At 35.7% G+C, this 23,969-nt stretch overlaps 4 protein-coding genes across 7 annotated transcripts in view; 3 read left to right on the top strand and 1 right to left on the bottom strand.

Annotated features, from left to right (window-relative positions):
• LOC129425815 (immunoglobulin kappa light chain-like) overlaps positions 1-23,969 on the top strand; it is a 688,217-nt gene that overhangs the window by 32,277 nt on the left and 631,971 nt on the right. The window contains exon 3 of the mRNA XM_073864299.1: positions 18,488-18,497. Coding sequence (XP_073720400.1) covers positions 18,488-18,497 — 10 coding nt within the window. The remainder of the gene's footprint in view (positions 1-18,487; positions 18,498-23,969) is intronic.
• luc7l (LUC7-like (S. cerevisiae)) lies at positions 1,876-8,735 on the bottom strand. 3 transcript variants are annotated; one of them, XM_055181415.2, is made up of 12 exons: positions 8,531-8,596; positions 7,290-7,356; positions 6,921-7,002; positions 5,371-5,465; positions 5,185-5,283; positions 4,995-5,105; positions 4,709-4,852; positions 4,446-4,622; positions 4,278-4,366; positions 4,138-4,167; positions 2,817-2,981; positions 1,876-2,532 (listed from the first exon to the last, which is right to left on the bottom strand). In XM_055181415.2, exons 5-12 carry the CDS (start codon positions 5,278-5,280, stop codon positions 2,409-2,411), a joined length of 936 nt encoding a protein of 311 aa, XP_055037390.1. In that variant the 5' UTR covers positions 5,281-5,283; positions 5,371-5,465; positions 6,921-7,002; positions 7,290-7,356; positions 8,531-8,596; the 3' UTR covers positions 1,876-2,408. The 3 variants fall into 3 exon arrangements, with proteins under 3 accessions (XP_055037390.1, XP_055037388.1, XP_055037389.1); XM_055181413.2 differs by lacking the exon at positions 6,921-7,002 and having other exon boundaries at positions 8,531-8,683; XM_055181414.2 differs by lacking the exons at positions 6,921-7,002; positions 7,290-7,356 and having other exon boundaries at positions 8,531-8,735.
• fam234a (family with sequence similarity 234 member A) lies at positions 10,842-18,987 on the top strand. Its single transcript, XM_073864289.1, has 12 exons — positions 10,842-10,908; positions 12,832-13,109; positions 13,181-13,285; positions 13,387-13,554; positions 13,839-13,960; positions 14,096-14,228; positions 15,371-15,503; positions 15,597-15,742; positions 15,819-15,895; positions 15,975-16,121; positions 16,278-16,365; positions 17,483-18,987. The coding sequence occupies exons 2-12, from the start codon at positions 12,857-12,859 to the stop codon at positions 17,719-17,721; spliced, it is 1,611 nt and encodes a 536-aa protein (XP_073720390.1). The 5' UTR covers positions 10,842-10,908; positions 12,832-12,856; the 3' UTR covers positions 17,722-18,987.
• Positions 21,536-23,896, top strand: cox6b1 (cytochrome c oxidase subunit 6B1). Of its 2 annotated transcripts, none has more exons than XM_055181427.2 (4): positions 21,536-21,694; positions 22,225-22,343; positions 23,446-23,546; positions 23,637-23,896. In XM_055181427.2, exons 2-4 carry the CDS (start codon positions 22,238-22,240, stop codon positions 23,688-23,690), a joined length of 261 nt encoding a protein of 86 aa, XP_055037402.1. In that variant the 5' UTR covers positions 21,536-21,694; positions 22,225-22,237; the 3' UTR covers positions 23,691-23,896. The 2 variants fall into 2 exon arrangements, with proteins under 2 accessions (XP_055037402.1, XP_055037403.1); XM_055181428.2 differs by having other exon boundaries at positions 21,646-21,809.

The following is a 23,969-nucleotide window of genomic DNA, read 5'->3' as shown; positions in this document are numbered from 1 at the left end:
GTTTGTATTTTTGTTCTTATTTGTAGTTTTATTACATTTTTTGAGATTTATTGAAGACTTTTTATTTTGCCAACTAATAAATCAGTGGAGTATTGGATGTCATTACCTTTACCTGTATATCATTAGCATGTTCACCACTTAACCCTGCTATTATGTTTGGGGTCAAAAATTGACCCCACAGCTACTTTGACATCTCTGAAAAAATATGCAAATTTTATTTTTAAACATTTAAAGTACTTATAGGGGTGGTTTCCAAGGCAGGGATTATCTTAAGCCAGGACTAGGCCTTAGTTTAATTAGGAAATATAACTAGTTTTAACAAACATGGCTTACTAAAAACATTACTTGTGTGTATTTTGAGGCAAAACAAAGAGCACTGATGTATTTTAAGAAATGTCAGTGCACGTTGTTTTCAGTTTGGACAGCTCTTACATTTATTTTAGTCTAGGACTAGTCTAATCCCTGTCCGGGAAACCGCCCCTTAGTCACTTTGGATGAAAGTGTCTGCAAAGTATATACATTTAATAAAAAAAATTTCAATTCAATTTTATTTATATAGCGCTTTTCACATTGGTAATTGTTTCAAAGCAGCTTTACAGAAGCAGGGGAAAACACAGAAAAATCAACAGACAACATAAGTATCAAAATACAGCGGCTATAAATAAACTTTACAAGTGAGCGTATTAATAATGTAACGTATAGAAGAGGGTACATATACATACAGTACACACAGCATTCCTGTAAAACTGATACAATGAGAGTTTTTACTATTAATATGTGAAAAACTGGTTAAACTGTTCTCAAATAAATTATTTTTTTTACTTTTATATTTTTTACTAAATATACTCAAAATGGATATGCTACAAAAGATACATTTTCATAGACATGAATTTATTAAATTAGTTGTGTTTTTTCTTACAATTTTATTTTAAATTTGAAGTTATTTAGCATATATTAAATGAAATAATAAATCAATTAATCAATTTTATAATAATTTAATTATAAAAATGGAACACTTTTAAATTGACAAAGTACTAAGACATATTTAAAACAGTTTCTTAAATTCATGCTTAAAAGTTTTTAAATATTTAAAACTGTGAATTTGAAACTATTTTTTAATTAAAAAATAGACAATTTTAAAACTCTTAATTAATGATTTAATACATAATAAATAAATCAATAAAATAGTAAATAAGTTGTTTGGCAAATGGTTACTTTAGCAAACAACTTGTATAATAATTATATTTAATTATAATTGAGAAAGTATTAAAAATGAATAACCACTGCAAGCGAACAACCCAACCCCAAGAATTTTTTTCCAAGCTAAACTCAAAAATTGGCAGCCCCGAACTGTACTCTGGAAAAAATCTTGTAATGTAAACCCTGTAAATAAATATTTTGGTTTCCTAAAGACAAGGGGAGGTTTGGCAGCCATCTGTATTACAAAATTGTATACATTAATTTTACATAGCTTTAGCTTTGAACTATCAAAAACTACATTGAGCTATCATTACAAGTTAATCTACTTATTAAGCTTCTTTTTAGAAATAAACTACTCTAAAAAGACTTTTAATTGATTCTTTGCACAAGTTTCCAGGAAAGCCGTTTGTTTATGTTGTTACTGCTGAAACCATCTATATAAATTCACAATAGCTTAACAGTGTTATAAATACTCAAGTGCAAAGCAGTAATATTGGCTACAGCTGAAGCATTTGATGAACACAAGGTAAAGCAGTGTTTTTTTTCACCTCACTGCATTTCCTTAATTTTAATAATAAAGGTTATCACGTGCTTTACAACTCAAATACAATGCCGTATGGCTAAAGGGAATTAAATGCCAGGCAAATAAACTTTATAAAGACCATCCAAATACCATTTTAATTCATAAAACCATTTAATGCACTTTGGACAACATGACTCAAAACAGCATTAGAAAAGACATTGGAAATCTGAAACAAAATGCAGTGAAAGATCTCTTTATATTTGTTACATTTCTACTTGTGTTAGGTCAGTCTCTCTGTAAGGGAAATACTGCAGCTATATTCAAGGACAGGGCACTGAACGCTGTGTTCTGATGGTGGTTAAAAACTAAAAAGCGGGACCTGCAAAACATGCCCACATCCATTCAGGACAAACGGTCAGAAAATGAAAACCCAATCCCTAAAAAGCGACAGAGGCAAAAAAAAGGTAGTTGTGCATACAGAAAAACAAAAACTCAATCCAGTCACACAACACTTCATTCACTGTACAGTCAGACTAAATCTCATTGGACCGCAATATCAAAGACAACAATGATTTTGAGGAAAAATAACATGGGCAGTTTTCTACAGACAAAGCTCAGTGTGATAAATAAAAACGTGTTTAACATTAGCGAGCAACAAGTGTTTGTAGTAATAGAATGAGATGAATCAGATCTCTCCGGCCTCTCTGTCATCATGGCGGCGAGAATCTGTCCTGCCGTTAAGCCCATCCGACCTCCGCTCCGATGAACCGTGCTTGCTGTCCCTCTCACGATCGCGGTCCCGTGAAGATCTAACAAACACACACAGTTAAAACATTGCTTTGTGCACAAGCAATGAATTTTCTCTAAAGTCTTGAAAGTCACAATATGTAGTTGTTGTGGTGTGTTTTGGAACAACTTCACAAAATCTTTGCTCAGAGTTACTCATCATTTACAGTCTAAAAGTAATTCAAAATTTCTAATTTAGCACAGTTGAAAGAACAAAAGCAGTTAACTTAAAGATGCCTAATTCACAAAATTGCAAAGGGATTCAAAATCATTATGAGCATTCGAAAAAGTTGAAAGTGAAGCTCACTTGTGTGAATGCTCTCGGCTGTGGCGTGATCGAGATCTGGAGCGAGATCTGTGCCTTCGGCGTCTCTCGCGGTCTCTGGAGCGAGAGCGGGACCTGCGACGCTCCTTCGATGCGGAGCGGGAACGCCTGCGTCTGCGCTCTCGATCGCGCTCACGGGAACGAGACCTACGGATGAACGAGAAAAAAATGGAATCAGGGGAAATTCATTTTAGTTTGTCTGCATGGATCTTAGCTATTTTTTTCTTGAAAATTAGTGGTGTGATACTGCAGATGTGTTTTTCTCTTCTTCTATGCAAACCTCCCACAGCGCTCCTTATTTGCAAGTTGTTTTGAATAAAGCGTTTGTTTAATTACTAAATGTAAATGAAAAATCTTTCCAGTCATTTATATTCCAACAAAAAGTCTTCCCACTATAAAGGAACACGCCCACATTTTGGGAATTTAGCTTATTCACCGTATCCCCCAGAGTTAGATAAGTCCATACATACCTCTCTCATCTCCGTGCGTGCTGTAACTCTGTCTGACGCAGCCCCCGCTAGCTTAGCTTAGCACAAAGACTGGAAATGCATGGCTCCAGCTAGTATACTGCTCCCAATAAGTGACAAAATAACGCGATCATTTTCCTATTTATGTGTTGTGATTTGTATAGTCAAACCGTGTACAAATAACAAGGTGATGTGAGACACGGCGATCTTTTGGCAGTGTACATGCTGAGAGCTGTGTTCTCTGGGGGCGAGGCACTGCCGCATGGGCGGAGTGATTTGCACAACTCTGACCGAATTCTCTGCTCCTCACCAGGGGCTTCTTGTGTGCTGCGAGCAGATCACTCCGCCCATGCGGCAGTGCTTCGTCTTCAGAGAATATAGTTCTCAGTATGTATACTGTTAAAAGATCGCTGTGTCTCATATCACCTTGTTATTTGTACACGGTTTGACTATACAAATCACAACACATAAATAGGAAAATGATCGCGTTATTTTGTCACTTATTGGGAGCAGTATACTAGCTGGAGCCATGCATTTCCAGTCTTTGTGCTAAGCTAAGCTAGCGGGGGCTGCGTCAGACAGAGTTACAGCACGCACGGAGATGAGAGAGGTATGTATGGACTTATCTAACTCTGGGGGATACGGTGAATAAGCTAAATTCCCAAAATGTGGGCGTGTTCCTTTAAAGACGATGTGCCAGAGTGGCAATGTCCTTGTAGCAGGAAAATTAAAAGTATAATTCACACAAAAATGACATTAATACAGGTTGGAACAACCTTATTTTTAGGTAAACTATACCTTTAAGTTGATATTTTAAGTGAAATTAAGAAATAGACCTTTTGCGTTCTCGGCTGCGTGACCTCGTCCTACAAAGAGAAGCAGAGCAGCAAACTTTAAATGTTATATAATATTTGAAACATGACAAAAGTCTCACGATTTAAAATGTTAATCATTTGCATTTTGTAAGCTCTCTCACTTCTTTTTCATTTTCTCCTCTTTTTCTCTTTCTTCTCTTCTCCGCAGACGCTCCTGGTTTCGTTTCTCCTGTTTCTCCTGCACAGTTTTCTGGAGAGAAAAGAAAGAGAAAAGTTTCAGCAGATGTTGAATTGTAATGTCTCTGATCTGAAACAAGCGGACCCTTTACCTTCAGTTGTTCCAGCTTCTCTCTGATCTGGATGAAGCCCAGGTGAAGTTTGCCACCGAAGTGGTCAGCAAGCCGTCGATCATTGTCGTGAAGACCCAGGTAAGCGGAGCACACCTCGCAAACACGCAACTTCTGCTGCTGGAAACTGGAGGCGGGCATGGAGTTCCTGTACTCCTCCTGCACATAAGACACGTACATTTTTTATGTTTGCAAAATACATAAGATGTCTTTAATGCATTAAAAAAAACATAAAAATAACTAACCTCTGCATCCTTCTTCCTAGTTCTGACTTTCTCCACCTCCTGCAAAAGTTTTTGTGCCTCGTCCACATTTCCTTCTGCACCGAGCTGTTCGGCTTTAGCCAGGAGTTTCCCGATCTCCTCGTTTAACTCGTGAACTTTCTCTGCCTGACAAACCCACACACAATAAAAATGAGACAAACAACTTCTCCATAGCTCATACACACACACTAGTGCGAGCAGCGTTATGATATTGCCAAAGCCCTAATAGGTTGACATTTTGTATTGTCCTCACATACACAACTCTCACCTTTGCAGCGACCTCAGCGCTAATCTCTTCTTGTGTCTCGGCGAGACGTTTCTTTGCCAACTCAGTCCTGCGGTCACAATCAGCGATAAAAGACTCCAGGTGATCGACCGCCTGCACAAAATAAAGTCATGCCAAAATTGAGACTCCAACTTTAACGTCAAGAAAGATGACTATAAATGATGGCACTTACGTCCAGCTCAAAGAACAGATCTCTCTCTTTAGAGGCGATCTCATAATCTGCTCTCAGCGCCAGGTCGTGTATCTTAGAGCATTCGCCAAGGTCCATACGCTGAAACACACAGCAAAACCAGGCGGCTCAATAACACAAACACACTGATATATACATTTATAAATTCAGTGCAAATATCTTCCTTACCGTTCCAGAGAGGATGTCATTTGGGCAGCAGTCAAGTAGGTGAGATTTGCAGACGCGTTCGTCTGTGAATTTAACTCGCTGTCTCGATTCATCGCCTGCAAGGACAAAGCACATAGTTGACATTGAATGAGATAACACAAACACACACTTTTGTGTGTCTCTCTCTCACACACACTGCGGCGCTACACACTGTTAATATAGCGGCCAAGGTTCAGAGTTCTGCCTGTTCCAGTCGTAAAATCATGAGATCTCAGTAATATTGAGTGTAGACAGTGTTTTTAGATGAATATAATCTGCATACAGTCTTTATATTACACAAGAAATTAAACAAAACTATCATATTAAACTGGCTCTTTAATAAGAGTCCTTAAAAAATTAAGTGACTAAAACTGATCCTAGACCAGCTTATCAGGCTTGATATCTCTTACTGTAGGTTTATTCATTGAGATAATCCCTATATGTTGTATATAAACTGTGTACTTCTTAAATTTTTGTGAATGCATTAGAGCTGGGTGATATATCTTAAAACTAATATTTAATAGACTTGCTTAAATCTGAATACATGGAAGAATTGTATTTATAGGCCACATTATATTACACAGTAATACAGCAATATTTACCTACCTATACAGAAAATACTTATTGTCAAATGGGCACTTAAAGTTTATGAAAGACAACACAGACATCATTAACATTTCAGAATTGAAGATTTAACTTAAACTAGTCCAACGGCACATTCTTTAGGCAACTTATTGGCCAAATAAAAAGCACATTACAGTATAACTTGCTTAATATTATTCTGCTAGTTAGTGATAGACCAATATCTCGCAGTGGCCGATATTGAATTATATCTACATTGGCCAATAAATCGTTGTTCCTTAAAGAAAAACACTACAGTTTTTCAATATTTTACTATGTTCTTACCTCAACTTAGATGAATTAATAAATACCTATATTTTTTCAATGCATGCACCTCAAAACCTCGCACAGCGCCTCCTGAATGTGCCAGCACCCAGCCCAGCCCCACTCATTCCCATGGCTCCAAACAAAAGTTTATTTTGTGCCACCATACTTACTCGTGTAACTACTCATGTAACAGTCTTTAAATAGGGAAAACATGGAAGTGTTTGGTGGATTTTAAAATCATCCTGTTTGGAACCATTGGAATGAATGGGGCTAGGCCAAATGCCAACACATCCACGACGCGCCGCAGAAAGACCAAAAGTGCAAGCATGGAAAAAAGATAAATTTGTCTAAGTTGAGGTAAGAACATAGTAAAATATTGAATTTCTCATTTAAATTTGTTGTTCCTAATGATAGAGACACATCTGAAGGAAAAAAAACAGTAAACCATAAATTAACATTTAATTTATCACCCAGCCCTAATTTATATAGTTATAAATCACCAGAGCAAAAATATATACAAACAGCCATATGTTAGAAAGGACTGTTGAAGAGAAGTGTTGGATAATCTAATGTACATAAGCAAACAATACAAAAATCTAATGAAAGAAAACCAAAACTAAAGTAAAAGGTTAATTTATACACACTGCGAGATCTCTCCCATTCAGTACCCCATCCTGCGGTCCAAGCCTCTAAAAGTTTAAAGGGAAAACCTTTTCTTGCCCAAACCTGTAATGAGGAAGTTGGGAATGATACACAAGAGCAAAAGTGAAGACGTCGGCGGAGGAATTTGCTTTGTTTTTCCTTTTAATTTTAGTCAACTGTGTGAGATTTGAGGAAAGCTGCTAATGCAGCGCTTCAGTGTACTACAGCCGACCTGGCAGAACCTTCGTATCCTCTCTTCTCACTCTTACGTTACCAACTAGCGTGTTGTGTCAAACAGTTACTGCTGGAAAGCAAACAGTATTGTTTCTTTTTCATATTCATAACAGCTTTAAAAAGCATTGGTGACTCACGGCTCGATGAACATGAGGATTTTCTGCAACTCCCTTGCAGATGTAGGCTGGCAAAGATACACTGAACCTTAATGAATAGAATAAAGGGGCCACAATTGTTCAGTCTGTATGAAACAAATGTACGGGAAGCATATGAATTCATCTCAGCAAACACACAGACAGTCTCTTCATTCACACGGAGGGTGAGATTTCTTACAGCCAGTACAACTCCATTCAACATAAGCGTATGTGCACATCATGTCCCATCATAAGCAAAATCGTCTCTATTTGGACTATGATCAAAACTCTAGCTCTGAATCTAAAGTAAATTTAGCTCTCTTTGGTTTATTCCTCCAGAATTAATGTTTGCATCCAATGTTGGGGAAACAATATCAACCAATTACAACAGTTTATACAATGCTAATACTATTGCTATTAGCAATAACAACACTTTAAATAACACTATTAATAATAATAATAATATTTAGGGCTGTCACATGATTAATCGCATGCAAAATAAAAGTTTGTGGTTGCAAAATATATGCATGTCCTGCGAGTAATTATTATGTAATAACAACACACATTCATGTATGCATTTACATTTATATATTTCTTTATTTATCCATTAATATATATATATATATATATATATATATATATATATATATATATATATATATATATATATATATATATATATATATATATATATACACACATTTATAAAAAAATCTTAAATGTATGCATGTAGTTGTGTGTATTTATTTATATAAATAATTACACACACAAAACACACATTATGCAAACATCTACTTTTATTTTGTATGCGATTAATCGCTTGACAGGCCTACAAAATGTACACATTTAGTAGACTTTTAATTTAAATATCTGAGCTCGAAAATTATTTAACCCTAGAAACTAGACTGTCCTTACAGTTAAACCATAAATCATTTCAGACTAAAAACGACGTAAAATGTCTGCTAAAGAAAAAAATAAATTACAAAATAAAAGCAGCATGTCACTGAAAAGGCCCTGCTGGTGATCTATTAGCATTAGCTTAGCACACGCGACTGTAACGTCACCACGTTCCCCTTGCATGGACACAAACATTAAACTGAGGCATTTATAATCTTTTTTAAGATAATCTTAAAGCCCTAAATAACTAAATCTGCATTTATTTACGTTTTGCTTGTTATAATGTGATTGGGGTTTAATCTGAGCGAGAGGCCTGCAGAAATCCTTTCAGAGCCGTTGGCACTCACCATCCCTCGACGTTCCCATCAGCTGATCCAACAGAGCTCTCATCTGAGCCTGGGCCGACATCTTGCCACTGCTAACTCGTTTTTTGAACTAGAAGAATTATGATTTTACCATGAAAACAGTTTAAATCATCGGCGATAGCCACCGTCTCCCTCTTCACTCACCGAGTGAGGAATCGAACTCAAATGGGCTGGGGGCCAATCCGACGGCGCCGCGTCACAGTAAAAGGGGCGTGTCATTTATAAACAAATTGACCGTACTTCGTTTTTCAATCTGACAAGAATTCAGAAATGCCAAATGATACAAGGAGTTATAAACATAATAAATTAACATAACATTTAAATTAATAAAATAAATAAACACGCCAGTGGTAAATTAATCTGACAAGAGATCGCATTTGAACATTTGAAGGCAGCATACGTCATCAATACTGTCTTATTTCAGAATATTAATCATTATTAAGTTCACTATTATTCTTAGTTAATCGTAAATTGTTGTAATATGCTTATAACTTGCAAATGTAATGCTTTTTTTGCATATGCGACCTCCGGAGGCTGCATCCTTCGTATTAAAAATGACTGTCTGGCACATCTCATTGCGGGCCAAAATAAATACACAAAACAGAGTTTTTATTATTACTATATTAATAAAGAATTCTTCGTATTTTTTAACAATTAGCAGGTCATGTGATTCACAAATAAACAAGATAAAATTTAAATGTAAACTGAAAGCTATTTCACTGTAAACATGCTCATTACAATGTTGTACTAAATTTCTATTTAAAGCTAAATTAAAATGTTTTATTTTATAAAGCTGAACAACAGTACAAGACAATATTAGTATAATTACCATAGTGTTACTTTGATGTAATTAAGTAATAAGGATAAATTATTTGTCCCACAATTTTAATACATTACATGAGATTTACTGAAGCTCTATTTGTTTATGTGATCCGCCAATAAAGTAAAGAAGAAGAAGAAGAAGAAGAAGAAGCAGCTCTATTTGTCCCTGACAGGCTGCCGTACGCGGAAGTGTTGTTGTAGTAAAAGAAGTACTTAAGGAAAGTTGGGAAACTATGAATACACCAGGTAAAGGTTTTGCATGGAAAATTAAAAAATGGATTAATGAAACTGGGTTAGATACGAAAGTATTTGCTCCAATAATTGTAACGTCTCCAATACCACCTTGGTTACTTGATCAACCTGAAAAAGACTTAAAGATACATGAGAAAATTAAAGAAAATGGAGAGGTGGGTAATGTTAAAACATTAGTAGCAGAGTATATTAAAAATTCATATTATTCATTTCTTCAAGTATATACAGATGGATCAAAGAACATAGAAACTGGAAGAACAGGAGCTGCTTTCTATGTTCCAGAGTTTGATATTAGGAAGGCTGGAAGAATAACAGATGGCACATCTGTGTATACAGCAGAAATGGTTGCAATTCTAATGGCACTTGGATGGGTTTATGAAATAAGACCTGATAAAGTAATAATATGCTCTGACTCAATGGCTGTTCTGTTGAGCTTGCAATCAATGCAAACAAATAGAAGTGACATTTTAATAGAAATCATGATTACATTGTATAGTATTAAACGAATGGGAATAACAACTAATTTTGTATGGGTACCTGCACATGTGGGAGTTCAAGGGAATGAAGAAGCAGACAAGATGGCTAAAGATAGTTTAAATATGGATGAACCAAGTATTAATATTTCAATTAGTAGATCAGAAGGGAAACAATTAATTTTAGAATCATGTAATAGGAAATGGCAAACATTCTGGGATTCATGTCAAACAGGTCAACATTTTCATAAAGTTCAAAGGAGTATTAAGAAATCTAAAATCAACCATAATATAAGTAGAAGGGAACAAGTTATCCTCACTCATTTACGAACAGGTCATTCTTATCTTAATCACACGTTACATATAATAGGGAAACATAATACAGGGTTATGTGAAGTATGTTTAATAGAGGAAACAGTGGAACATGTAATGATGGTATGTAAGGTATATGAAAGAGAAAGGCAAAGTCTTAAGGAGGAAATGCAATCACTGGGAATTCAAGAGTTTACATTAACTGAAATATTAACTAACGGATTAAATGCAGGGAAAATGATACATGCAATCATGAGATTTATCAGGATAAGTGGATTAAAAAATAGAATATAATTTTTTTTTTTTTTTTTTTTTTTTTTTTTTTTTTTTTTTTTTTGTTACTTCATTCTCTTCACACTCCACCACAGTAGGTGGCGGTATGCACCTAGGAAGTTGGTTCGCAATCCGCCATAAAATCAAAGAAGAAGAAAAGAAAGAAGAAGTGTTGTTGTAAACCTGCAAAGCCTAAAGGAAAGAGCAGCAGGATCTGTCACTCACCAGGTTTGTTTTTAACGGAGTTGTGGTTTTCGGGGAAAAAGACGAGTTTCAGTTTGCTGAGCTAGTAAATGTGACTAGTTAAAGTTAAATAAAATCAGCTTTCAGTCTTTTAAAACTCCAAACTTTACATTACAATCATTATTTCTGTCGCTACTGGGAACAAACATGTAACGTTATTTTACCTAAGATACATTTTAAAGAGTTAGGTAAAGCTAGTCTCCTGTTTAAGATGTATTTAGTTAGTGACTTGAAAATCACTTCTCTCCAAGTTAGTCAGTGTGTAACGTACATGTTTCATTTGTGTCAGTATGGGTGTGAAATAACAATAGTAGGATGGTGTTTTTAATGCAGATCTGTATATGTTTATAGTTTATAAAGTGTTTCTGTAATTTAGGTGAAATGTTTCCAGACAGGGGTCTTTGTTCGTCACCGGTCTCTCTCTCTCTCTCTCTCTCTCTCTCTCTCTCTCTCTCTCTCTCTCTCTCTTTAGTTAAACCAGCTTGCTGCAGCATGACTTTTGTTGTTGTTTTTGTGAGGGTTTTTTGACAACAGTTCTGATCACACACACACAGAACACCCTGGACTGATAAAGAAACAGGATTTGTTGTGTTTGCGGTTACATATGCTACACTAGATTGTGTTTTTTAATGATTTGGGAGCAGGGCTTCAGGACTTTGACAGGTTTAAACTCAGGTAGGAGGGACTTGTCAACTATACTAGTCAACATTTGAAGTGAATGAAAACTTTTTTAAAAGTTGTCTTCAAGTTTATACGCATTCTTGTCTTAGGACAACTTTGATGATCCACTTCTTCAAATGTTGACTAGTGTAGAACAATATGTTACCTTTCATTTAGTGACAAGCTTTAGATAGTAGTTAATCAACACTAAATTGTATTTATTATTTAGTCAACGTATTACTGTTGTCTTTTACATATGGAACATACTGGATTTAAATACAAACCACTTTTGAATATCTTAAATCTGACAACAAGACAAAAATTACTTGGATATAATGTACATATTAACGTAAAGTACATTTTAAATCTGAATAACGTGTGAGTTTAAATGAAGATTCGTGTGTAAATGTTTTAAAATGATGAATAGAAAAGAAATATTTAATGCAAATTTATTACAAGGCTTTCTGAAATACTTGACTGATTAAAGACAATTATGAGATTCTGCTTTGAAATATTTTTCTAGAATGACTTTAAACTGTAAAATTGAGACTTGTTCCAGATATTTTATTTTCTGTGCTTGCTTCAAGCCTTGTATCCAGTGTTGGGTGTAACTAGTTACCAAGTAATTACTGTAGCTACTGTAAATTAATTACTTTTCCCCTGAAAAAGTAAAGAATTACTCTTATTTTTCCAGTAATTTTACAATTACTTTTGATGTAACTAAATACTGTGTATGAACTAGAACAATTATATAATACAACAGTGCAAAAACATGCAATTAAACATTGCATTGTGTTTAAATGCATGTTTTATGTAATTGGAGTATATTTAGGCAAAAGTTGTTAATAGTGAGATTTGGACCCTAAAGTGTGACCAGATTAATTTATGTACTTTTGTATGTTTCAAGCCTATCTTTGTATCATTTACTAAATAGGATTTGGAAAGTAATTATTAATAAGTAATTAAATCATTTTTGGATAGAGTAATTTGTACAGTAATCTAATTACATGATTGAAAATGTAATTAGTAACTAGTAATTAATTACTTTTTTGAGTAACTTACCCAACACTGTTTGTATCACTCTGCACTGAAATAAATAATTTAAAGTTAATTTAATATTTCATAACCACTTATTCATTTATTTGTTAGCAGGCATATAATGTCCCACGACTGTGTGTCTAGGTCCTGATAACCCTGTCTGTGTGTGTTTTTCAGTACTGACCAACTAACTAGATATTGCCTTTACAGTGGTGCAGAGTTTAGCTGGTTTGAGATGACAGATACATCAGGGTGTGGTTTTGAGGCGGAGCCTCTGAAGGGCGGAGAGGCAGAAGAGGGCGTGTCTAAGGAGAAAAGCTGTGCGGGGAAGCTGGGTTTATCACACCTGACAGGATGGCGCACAGCTATCTTTCTTCTCTCTCTGTTCCTGTGTTTGGCCGTCGTCTTCGCCTTCTCATTCATCCTCCCGTGCCCCGTGCGGCCAAAATACGAATCCACCTGGAACAGCACGATAGGCGGCGCAGTCAGATAGATGCTCTTTAAACCCACCTATGCTTGTGGAAAGATATTCTTATGTTATGTTTCTCTCTTATAGTCACGTATGATTTCCTGGCTGTTGAGGATGTCAGTAAAGACAAAGTCTTGGATATCTTCTTCATGTATAAAGGTTCTGAAGCCAGTCGCAACACATGCATGAGTGAATGTAAGATAAGACCCAAATCCACATGCAATGCTTATTATTTACTCACCCTCATGTTGAAACAAATCTGAATGCATTGAAAACAATGAAGGTTTGTCTTTTAGATTTATCCCCTCCATGTCTGGTTTTGATGGCTGTGGACGGGACTGATGGGAAGACGCTTTGGACACGGCCTTTAGCGCCTGAATTTCATTGGGTGGAGTGTGGAGTGAAGGGAACAGGATGTCTTGTGGCTCATGCGAACAATCTGACAGCGATCAATAAATGCAATGGTACTAAACGCTCTAAGATGTGGACATTAATTGTAAATGTATTTTCCTAATGCATGACCACAAGTAAAATCATTTATAGCCCTTAAAATATACATTGTCTCTTACCCAGCCAAGTCTTTCTGTGATTGACTGTTTTCTACATAAATCATCCTGCAATTTAAAGAGCATTTAGACAGGGTCACATATATGTTATGCACAAGCTACCCACCATTATCATGGTAATGTCATTTCATACATCACTGTATTGTCCTTGCATGTGAAATTTGATTTTGCCACCCAATCAGGTTCGATCATCTGGCAACAGCCGCTGTCTACTGTGATGAATGCAAATCTCCCTTTGATCAGCGTTCCGGATCTTAACGCAGATGGAGCCGAAGACTTCGCCTTGCTGTCCTACAATCCTAAAGTACTCACTCCCATACCAGTACCACACACACACACAACACAAATATTGTATTGTGGGTTTGGATTAAACAATATATCCAAATGAATTACTTATCAGCTGTGTTATACTAACTCGTTTGTGTCTCGTAATCTTTAGACCGAGCTGCTGTTTTTCTCGGGTAAGTCAGGTGAACAGATTGGCTCAACGGTGGATATCGATGCAAATGGAGTATTTGCTCATCAGCAGTTTTACACGGCCGGCGAAGCTCCATACCTGCTCTTACTCACAGGTGTGTAACTAATAAGAAAATCTCAGGGTTCCCACAATACCCATTAACTCTTCTGTTTTCCAGGGATTCTCCCATATTTTTCAATTCTATCCAGATATCATTTCGATTAAATATTTTCCCGTATTTCTCCCATATTTTATTAATCTATCTTTTAAAAAATCCCACTGGGTGTATTTGATATGTTCACCTCCGGTAAAGCAGGCGGCAGCTGTAACATCTCACTTAAATGACACCCGGCAGTTAAACAAGAAGAAGAAGAAGAAGAAGAATAGCTTTTGAAGAACAAGAACATCGAGGATGGAGGATGTCGTGCACAAAGTTACAAAAATGCAGCACGTCAGCCCACTCCCCACATACACAAACTTGTGCGCTTGTCATTGTGCATTAGTAATGTTGTAGTTGGGAAATTTCCCTTAATTTTACATTCCAATGTTAATGAGTTTGGTTCCCACAGGTAATGGAATTCCTGGAATATCTTGGAATTTTAAAAGATTTTTCCAGAAATTGAAAGTCAGGAAATGTGGGGGAAAATTCAAGGCCCTGGGAAGTTTTTGAAAATATACATACATAGATACAGGTCATTGAAAGTGCTTGAATCTATTTTATGCAAGAAGTTTTCTGGGAAAAAATCCATAATTCCTTGTGTAGTGTAGGATAATTCATAAAAATGCCATCTTTGGCAATTTTTCAGATAGCGATATACCTTCTGGCTCCCGCGTCACCCCGTCTTTGTATTAAGCTTCACCATTGGTTGAATTTGATATACACATTCAGACGCACCAGGAGGCGTCCCCAAACTGTCACCGAAGTGACGCAGTGCAAGTTCCCTCAAAAGGGAACTGTAAGAATGTATCTTAAAAGGTAACACGATGTAACCTTGCTGTCACTTGTAATGTGTCCCCACATTTAGTCCTTGAATTTGAGGGTATTGGACCTGGAAAGTCCTTGAATTTGAAGTTAACTAAGGTGTGGGAATCCTGATTCAAGCTACATTTTTATAAACTCACGGTATACACTACATTATCCAGACTCACAGCATCCCAGACACAGGTCATGGAAATTCAACTTTTTATTCAGGGAATTTGACATGAGAACCCAGAAATCTAGATTAACTCTTTAAACTCATCTCTATCTCTCTATAGACTCTGGGCTGTATGCGGTGAGCTTGCAACGTTTGGCAGTTCGGGCTAAAGCAGGTTGGGAATCCAAGCTGAAAAAAGACAAAAGCTGGGAGAAGAAAGCTAACCCCCAAACTGGATGCATCGCTCTTTATCAGTACAAATATTTATGTAACATAATAAAGATCAGATCATCAGACTGTGTAAGACGCCAAACCTTATTTACGGTTTTTCCTGTTGGTCGCTGTAGGTCGGATTCTCTGAAGGGTGTGCTGGTTCTTCATGGTAAGCCTGCCTCATCGCTGCTGATCCAGGCGGGTTCAAGCGTGTCACTGCTACACACAGACAATCTGCAGATCGCATGGACCACCAATAGCAGCAATCTGCTCAGTGTGCTACACATTCAGATCAAATCGTACTCGTGAGAGATGTTTGTATGGTGCAACTTCTCATTGTGTGTTTTCCAGTGTGCCAACATTTGGCCAATTTGACAAAGATGGAATTGTGGACATCATGATGGAGGAAGATCTCGGCAATGAAACCAAAAGAGTGAGTCCTTCATTTCTTTACCCAGACATGATATTGTCTGACATGCAACTTGGTTAGCTGTGGTGTGTTTGTGTTTTAGGTGATGGTTCTCAGTGGTCGCACTGGTGAAGTCTTGTGGGAGATCAATATTTTATCCCGGACACCAAATCCTCATCCGGCATCTGTGCTCACGCTAAACTCATTCTCTGTGTTCATGCTGTGGGGAAACAGTTACAGCGACCAATCCGTAAGACATACATTTAAAACATGCTTTTAGTATTTAAGGTTAAGAGTTTGAGTAATAGTAATAATGATTGCATTGGCAGACTACTTAAGAATTCAGAGATCTATGGACTGTATATCTATTAACTGATGTTTATTTGTTTGCATGTATTGAATTAAGATGTATTCATCGTTTCTGCTGCATCCTCTTCATTCCCACGTTCTCCTTGAAAGAAAAAATACTGCACAGAACATCGTCTCCTTTAAAGGTATGTCACACTTATGGCGTAAACACCAAGCAAGAAATCAACAATTTGCATGACTAGATTACATACAAACTCAACGCAAAGACGCAAATAGATGAAACTCATGCAGGAGATGCGAATGACACGAATTGGGCGGCACGTTTCCTCAAACGCGTCTTTGTGCGCGAAAAATTGTCTTATTGCGAAGTTAAACTCCCGTAAGTAATCTAGAGCGAGGAATGTGACCAAATGCGAATTCAACGATTTGCGAGAGAAGATTAAATACAAAGTCAATGCAAAGACACAAATAGACTCACACAGGGCGATGCGAATGACGCAATATGGGAGAGTGATTGCAGCGAAAACGCATTTTTCGCCTCAAACGCATCTTTGCGCAAGTTAAGAATATTCAACTCAAGCGAAAAATTTGCATGACACAAAGTAAAATCCTGCAAGTAATTTAGAGCGAGGACCGCGATGCTTTGCTTTGGTGTAAACGCAGCACTAGGACAACACGATAATAAAGAAAAACGCCCCACCGTTTGAGAACAGAGAATCCTGCCCGTTTTTCCAAGATTTTGATAACTTATTTTATTTACTTGGTGGTTTTGTTCATCAAGTTAAATATTCAACAATTTGCGCGAGCAGATTAGCTAAATACAAAGTCAATGCAAAGACACAAATAGACGCAAACTCACGTGGGGCGATGCAAATTGGGATGTTTGATTGCCGCGAAAGGGCGTTATTTGCCTGAATCCGCAAATTGCGCAAATTAAAAATAAACTCAAGCAAAAATATAACATGACACAATGAATCATGCCCGTTTTTCCAAGATTTTGATAACTTATTTTATCTACTTGGTGGTTTTGTTCATCATTCAAATTTAGCTGGGTGGTTAATAATACATTTTTCTGTGGTGTGACAAACGAAGAAAACATTTAATATTGGACTTTAAGATTATTCGGTTATCGCAAGCCATTGCTTTTTGCATATTGCGATATGCACTGAATCCGATATATCTTGCTGGCCTACTCGCTCTTTTTCTATACATACTGTATTTTTTTAGAAATGCTCTTGGTTTATAATTTTTTTATTTTTTTAAGTTTAAACACTGGAAATCACTTTCTGCGTTTCTGTGTAGCAACTCTTTTAGAGCGAGGGCGGCACGCCTGCTACCTCGTCCTTACTGGACCGGATGGACGCCTGCACACCGATCCAAGCGGGATGGAGTCTGTGGTTCTTACTAAACGCAAGATCAAGGACGACGTATCGGAGAGTGAAGTTCTGAGCGTAGTACCTGATGAACCGGTCTCGCAAGACACCGAGGACTCGGTGAAAGAGGGATTTTACAGACTACGCTTCAGTGAAGCCCTCTATTGAAACATAAAGAGATTTACACTATTTCATATGTAGTTAAACACTAACATCCCCCAAAAAAGAAACACTAGTAGCTGCATGTAGGACCTGCACTAAGTCTCTGTTTCAATACAGAGTCTTCACAGTTTTACTTGAAATATCTTGAAGCATGTCTCACATCCTTTAAAGGTTTTGCCCACAATGCTGTGCATCTTAGTTGTATTATGCTGTGTTACGTCATGACAATCATAAACTACTGTACTGAAACAAAGCATCATCTAGATAAAGTCAGGTGGTGCATTTAAAGTCACAATTACTAGGGATTTGTGAATATCATGATGCAATGGCACACATTTCACCCCAAATCAAGAGGATATACCTAACACTATAGAAATGAGGTTTGTGTTGTTTTCCTTTGCAGTGTATTAATAATATTATTCCCAAAACACTATTTTGAATGCTTAACATTAATGCTAAATGTCTGCTTGGGGTTTCAGATACCAACAAAGCATTCAGCTGTCTACACTTATAACACGTAATATGGTGTCATGTGTGTGTTTAGATGGAGATATGCCGTCTTATTGAGGGTTTATTCATTGTCGAATGAGTTTATGTGTGTTTGTAAATATCTTTCTGTTGTTGCTGTTGTTTTTTCTTCCTTATATTTCCTCAATTTTTAGGCACTTAAGACTAAAATCTCAGACTTGTTTTGGATTGTTATTATCACCTTGCTGTACATTTAGTGCCTTCAATCAAAGGACCTGAAAATCACTAGAGATGCTGTTACAAGTTGGCTAATAATGCGCTATATCTGTCTGTCTGTCTGTCTGTCTGTCTGTCTGCTGTTTTATATACGTAATGTGGATTTAGTTTTAAAGTGGGGCTGCTAACATTTCTTTAAATCGATGATGAACGATTTTCAGTTTATATATAGCAAAATCAACGCAATATGTCTTCAGCTTACTATGCATCATTAGGTGCCTTCATAGACATCAGAAAAGACCTTGAGGAGCAAAGAAAGATCAGCTATACCAAACCCATATGCCTTTAAAATCAAAAAAGCCAAATTTAAAGAATAACACTGTGCAGTTGAAGATGTTCATGATGAAAATAAATTATAGACCTTTATGCTTGTAGATATAAATGGAGTGAAATTATTACTATTGATTGGTTGATTTAGGTGCACTGGTTTTGTAAACCTGTAGATCAGGTCTTAAATTTTGTTATTTGCATTTTTTGAGAATGTTCTACTTGCATTGTTAAAATGTGAAATAAATGCCATGTGCTCAATTCATGTGTTAAATCTTTAATGCAGAATCTTTAACGTGAAATCAAGATGACTTTTGTAGTCTTTTCTTGGTACTTTTCTGGTCAAGTTGTCAACAATTCTTGTATATAAGTCAAAGTTTCCTCTTCTAAGGCTCAGTCTGTTAATAGCAAACCATTTAGACCAGTGGTTCTCAAACTGGGGGCCGGGGCCCCCAGGGGGGCCGCAAGATGGTGCCAGGGGGGCCCCAGCTTTATAACATTTTATAAAATAAATTAATTTATCATGAATTCTGTGGAATTAAACCTAAAAAATAAGGCTACTACTAACCAACAGCAGTACTTTGTATCATTCAATATGTTTTGTTAAATTAAAAGTTGAGTTTTAGAACAGTTTTTTGTCATAAATTTTCTTTGGGGGGGCCGCAAAGGAATGCGCCGTACACAAAGGGGGCCGCACGCTGAAAAAGTTTGAGAACCACTGATTTAGACATTGCTTTTGGCTTCCTCTTAAATCTATTTTAAATAATTAAATCTAGATTCATATCATTAAGGTTACAGCAATAATAAGTGTCACCATTGGGATACATGGGATATGCTGAAAGTCTGGGACTTTACTGAGTATTCTGAGAATTGTTTACTGCTGGAATTTCAGGAGTAGAGCAAGTCACCAATAATCCAATACAAAATCACATTCAGCTCTGACTCTTATCTTCTGGTGTGATTGTGAAACACTCACATTTTATCTTGCAATAAATTCCTGATGGATAAACCCCTGTCCCACCCTACATTTTCTTCATTGATGAATAACCTGTTTGATGTTATAATTGTTATGTTTTAATTTTAAAGGGAAAGTTGGTTCATTTAGACTGAGTACTACTGTCAGTTCCTTAATTTATAATAATGCATCAAAAATGTTCATTTTTTTCAAATATATTATTTTAACCTAGCAGAACCATTAACAGTACACATATTAACTTAAACACTTTACTTAAATGCATTTGGGGGCAGTTTCGCAGACAAGGTTTAGATTAATCCAGGACTAGGCCTTAGTAGTTATATTAAAACATTTAAGTCATTTTTACAAATAAACCTTACAAAAAAACTATACTGCCGTGCATCTTCAGACTAAACAATGACACTGATATATGTTAAGATATGTCAGTACAATGTGTTTTTAAATTATGACATCTTAAACATGCATTTTAATCTGGGACTAGGAGACCTGTTTGGAAAACCACCCCATAAAGTAATTGTTTAAATAGTATTGTTAATAGTACTATTAAAGGGATAGTTCACCCAAAAACGAAAATTCTGTCATCATTTACTCACCCTGTTGATACAAACCTGTATTTATTTCTTTGTTTTGATGAAAACAAAGGAAGATATTTTGAGGAATGTTTGAGCCCCATTCACTTAGTATTTTTTTGGAAGTGAATGGGGCTGACCGCTTCCTTACAAATATTTCTCAAAATATCTTCCTTCGTGTTAATCAGAACAAATACATTTATACAGGTTTGTAACAACATGAGAGTCAGTAAATGATGACAGAATTTTCATTTTTGGGTGAACTGTGCCTTTAAAGCTCTTAAAAAAGATGTGCTTCCGACTTCCCATATATGGCACGGACTTATGACGTTGAATATGTATGGATCAGGGTCACGTGGTGGACACTGTACTACTACTACCGCGCAAGGGAAGCTGGTCTGGTCACGCGCTCAATGTTTGATCCTTGGAAGGTTTACGTGATGCTTCCTAGACAACAGAGCTATTTATGAACGAGAACAGATCGATTTAGGGATTTATCGTTTATAGAACAAACAATCCAAAACCTGCGCAGAGTAAATTTCTGATCCACAGTCCGTGTATGACCCGCGCGCAAAGTGAGCGCGTGTGTCATTTTCCGGTAGATAATAACAGGAAATAATGCTTTTATGAAACCTATGGTAAAGTTGTTATGGTATCTATTTGCGTTCCTGTGTGAAACTACTTTTTTTTAAATATGGTAATCATTATGCATGGTATTAATATCTGACACCAGTACAGTTCAGTTCTGGCTACTTTGAATCAGCATGCCCCAAATACTTTCCATTCTGAAAGTCTTCCCTTTATTGATGCACGTAGGCTATACTGTAACTAAAAATGGACTATGATCCGATTTTATTTGACCTCTTGTCCATACTGACCTCGGATTTACTCTTAAAAAAATAAAATAAAAAATGCACACTGAATTCTGATGGTGGGATTTAACACGTGAAGCATATGGCTTGAGTCCATGTAAATAAAATATAAACAAATACATATATTTATATATAGAACACGCTAAAAGCCTAAAACTTTAATATGTTCATATATCCATAAACATTTTCCCAGTTGCATATCAACCTACCAGTTAAATATTAACCTGTTGTTAAGTCACAATGCATTTTCAAAATACATTAATCCACAAAATGTCAGTATGGAAACAAATGCATATAGGCTTGCCTTAGTGTTATTTTGTCTATTTATCAAAGAATGTCTCTATATATGGACGCGTGGTGTTTGCATTGTTACGCGCATCACTTATGGATGATATCGCATCCGTCGTTTCAATGTGACCTGCGTCCGCCATAGTGAATGTAAAGGACTGCACGCCAGCTCTCAAGTGCACTTAATATAACACAAAGCAAGTGGATGAGGATTGTCCGACACTGATCAAAAGTCACGTTCAAGAGCTGGTCACATTCAAGAGGTAAAACCACATTACAGATATCTTTAAATGCGCGCGTCTATTGGAGATATAGTCATAATATTTACTAATATTGTGCGTTATAACAGTTGTCAAAGGAAAACCGAAAGTGTGTAAAGTAAGTGACAAAATGCCGATGATATATCAAATCATTTATGTAATACAAAACGATAACTGTGTTTGTTATAGCTTTTAAAATAAATGTAACTTACAGATGTGATATTGTACTTATAGACGCGTAACAGTTTACTCACCATATATTTGCTGTATATATATAACGCATGGCTTGTCCTCAATATAGCCATATGTTTCACTTTTTTATTCTGCATACATATAGCCAATAATTAATGTTTTTATCCATTGATAAGAATCTGATCTGGATATATTTGGGCAGATTCTTAAATATCTTTGTTTTACGCACACTATAAGGTGTAATCAATTAATCTGATGCTTTGATAGGATGCGCTTCATTAAGTGTCTATTTTCATCATATTAAATGCATGATTGTTTATCGGTATGTGAATGTGTTACAGGCATCAGTTCGTAATGGCAGATAACATCCAGGAGAAACTGAAGGAGTACCGCACAGCGCCGTTTGATGCGCGCTTCCCCAACCAGAACCAAACCAGAAACTGCTGGCAGAATTACTTGGGTCAGTCCAATTATATCATTTAATAGACAAATAAGTCAAAGTACTCGTGTACATGTTTTGGCTTCCTTATGCTAATGAATGGTGTGTAGGCTACTTCCTTATCCTTTCCTTTAACAGGTTGGACATTTTAGAAAAAAAGGTTGCATAGGGTTTATACTAATAACTTGTTACTAACTTAGTATCCTTTAGTTTTTTGTGTTCCTGTAGCTGTAATAGTAAAACTTAGTGTTAGCAACACAAAGGTTGTGGGTTCAATTCTCAATGAATACTCTTTGAAAGTACTGTAAGTCATTTGTCTGCTAAATGTAGGCTACTTAAAGTCTTGTCAAGGTATCCAAGGTAGATCTGGTTATTCAACTGCATTTTCCTCGCCCTATTCATGTACCATGGCATTAACGAATACTGTGAAATACCATGGTACATTGGTGTAAAAGACATTATTGTGGCCAACACTGTATTAAAATAAAATGCAAAAACTGCACATTTTTATAAAAGAATGAGTAAATAGTCCTATACCGCAAAAAAACCAAAAACATTTTTAAATATAAGTAAATATATTTCATTTTTCATTATATATATATATAAATAAATATATATAATAAATATATATATATAAATATATATATATAAAAAAAATATATATATATATATATATATATATATATATATATAAATAAATAAATAAATAAATAAATAAATAAATAAATAAATAAATAAATAAATAAATAAATAAATAAATAAATAAATAAATAAATAAATAAATAAATATATATATATATATATATATATATATATATATATATATATATATAAATATATATAAATAAATAAATTATATATATATATATATATATATATATATATATATATAATTTATTTATTTATTTATATATATACATACATATATATATATATATTTTTTTTGGCCATTTTTTTGTAAATTTTGAAAATTGTATTTTAAAAATGAATATTTTTAAGCATTTATTTCAAAACAAGGAAATATATTCACATCCCATTTAAAGAAAAACTTGTATTTTCTGCCATAGGGTTCTGGAACTAACAGCAGAACAGTTTATAATAATTAATTTTTAATCTGTTTTAGATTATCATCGATGCCATAAAGCCCTGGATGCCAAAGGTGTAGACACAGCCCCGTGTGACTGGTACAAGAGGGTCTACAAGTCTCTCTGTCCTAATTCCTGGGTAAACATTTCCAACTCAGTTTCTAAAACCACAAAGCAAAATTGTGCTTAAAAGGCTACCGATTGAATGTTTTATGTGTGTGACGTTCAGATTGAGAAGTGGGACACTCAGCGGGAAGATGGAACGTTCCCAGGAAAAATCTGAAGATCTCCAAAGTACCTGAATCAGGGGAACCCAAACCCGTCCGTCTGTGGTATCGTCTCACCTGCAGCTGAGCAGGGCCTTATTACTGTCTGTTCAAATAAATGCACCTGACCAGCTGAATGATGAGAGAGAGATTAATACTGTCATTCCTTATTTAAATTAATGTACTGCAGATTCTGCATTAAACTCAGGTGTTGCTATGTGAATCTGTTGTGGTGTCGTTCTTTGAGTTCCTGTAAACAGCAATGTTGTTTTACTGGTTCTTCATCTGGCACACAA

The sequence above is a fragment of the Misgurnus anguillicaudatus genome, chromosome 25 (assembly GCF_027580225.2).
Source record: "Misgurnus anguillicaudatus chromosome 25, ASM2758022v2, whole genome shotgun sequence".
NCBI classification, from domain to species: Eukaryota; Metazoa; Chordata; class Actinopteri; order Cypriniformes; family Cobitidae; genus Misgurnus; species Misgurnus anguillicaudatus.
This window is presented reverse-complemented; position numbering and strand designations above follow the sequence as displayed.

What these genes read in the sequence shown, in the direction of transcription:
- luc7l (XM_055181413.2), bottom strand. An exon ending in ATGACATCCTCTCTGGAACG is followed by an intron (nt 5,284 to 5,370) that starts GTAAGGAAGATA and finishes TGTGTGTTTCAG; the next exon opens with CGTATGGACCTTGGCGAATG. An exon ending in GCGCTGAGGTCGCTGCAAAG is followed by an intron (nt 4,853 to 4,994) that starts GTGAGAGTTGTG and finishes TGGGTTTGTCAG; the next exon opens with GCAGAGAAAGTTCACGAGTT.
- fam234a (XM_073864289.1), top strand. Translation starts at nt 12,857, where the DNA reads ATGACAGATACATCAGGGTGTGGTTTTGAGGCGGAGCCTCTGAAGGGC. An exon ending in AGCGATCAATAAATGCAATG is followed by an intron (nt 13,555 to 13,838) that starts GTACTAAACGCT and finishes CCACCCAATCAG; the next exon opens with GTTCGATCATCTGGCAACAG. An exon ending in GAACATCGTCTCCTTTAAAG is followed by an intron (nt 16,366 to 17,482) that starts GTATGTCACACT and finishes GTTTCTGTGTAG; the next exon opens with CAACTCTTTTAGAGCGAGGG.
- cox6b1 (XM_055181427.2), top strand. Translation starts at nt 22,238, where the DNA reads ATGGCAGATAACATCCAGGAGAAACTGAAGGAGTACCGCACAGCGCCG. An exon ending in CTGCTGGCAGAATTACTTGG is followed by an intron (nt 22,344 to 23,445) that starts GTCAGTCCAATT and finishes AATCTGTTTTAG; the next exon opens with ATTATCATCGATGCCATAAA. An exon ending in CTCTCTGTCCTAATTCCTGG is followed by an intron (nt 23,547 to 23,636) that starts GTAAACATTTCC and finishes TGTGACGTTCAG; the next exon opens with ATTGAGAAGTGGGACACTCA.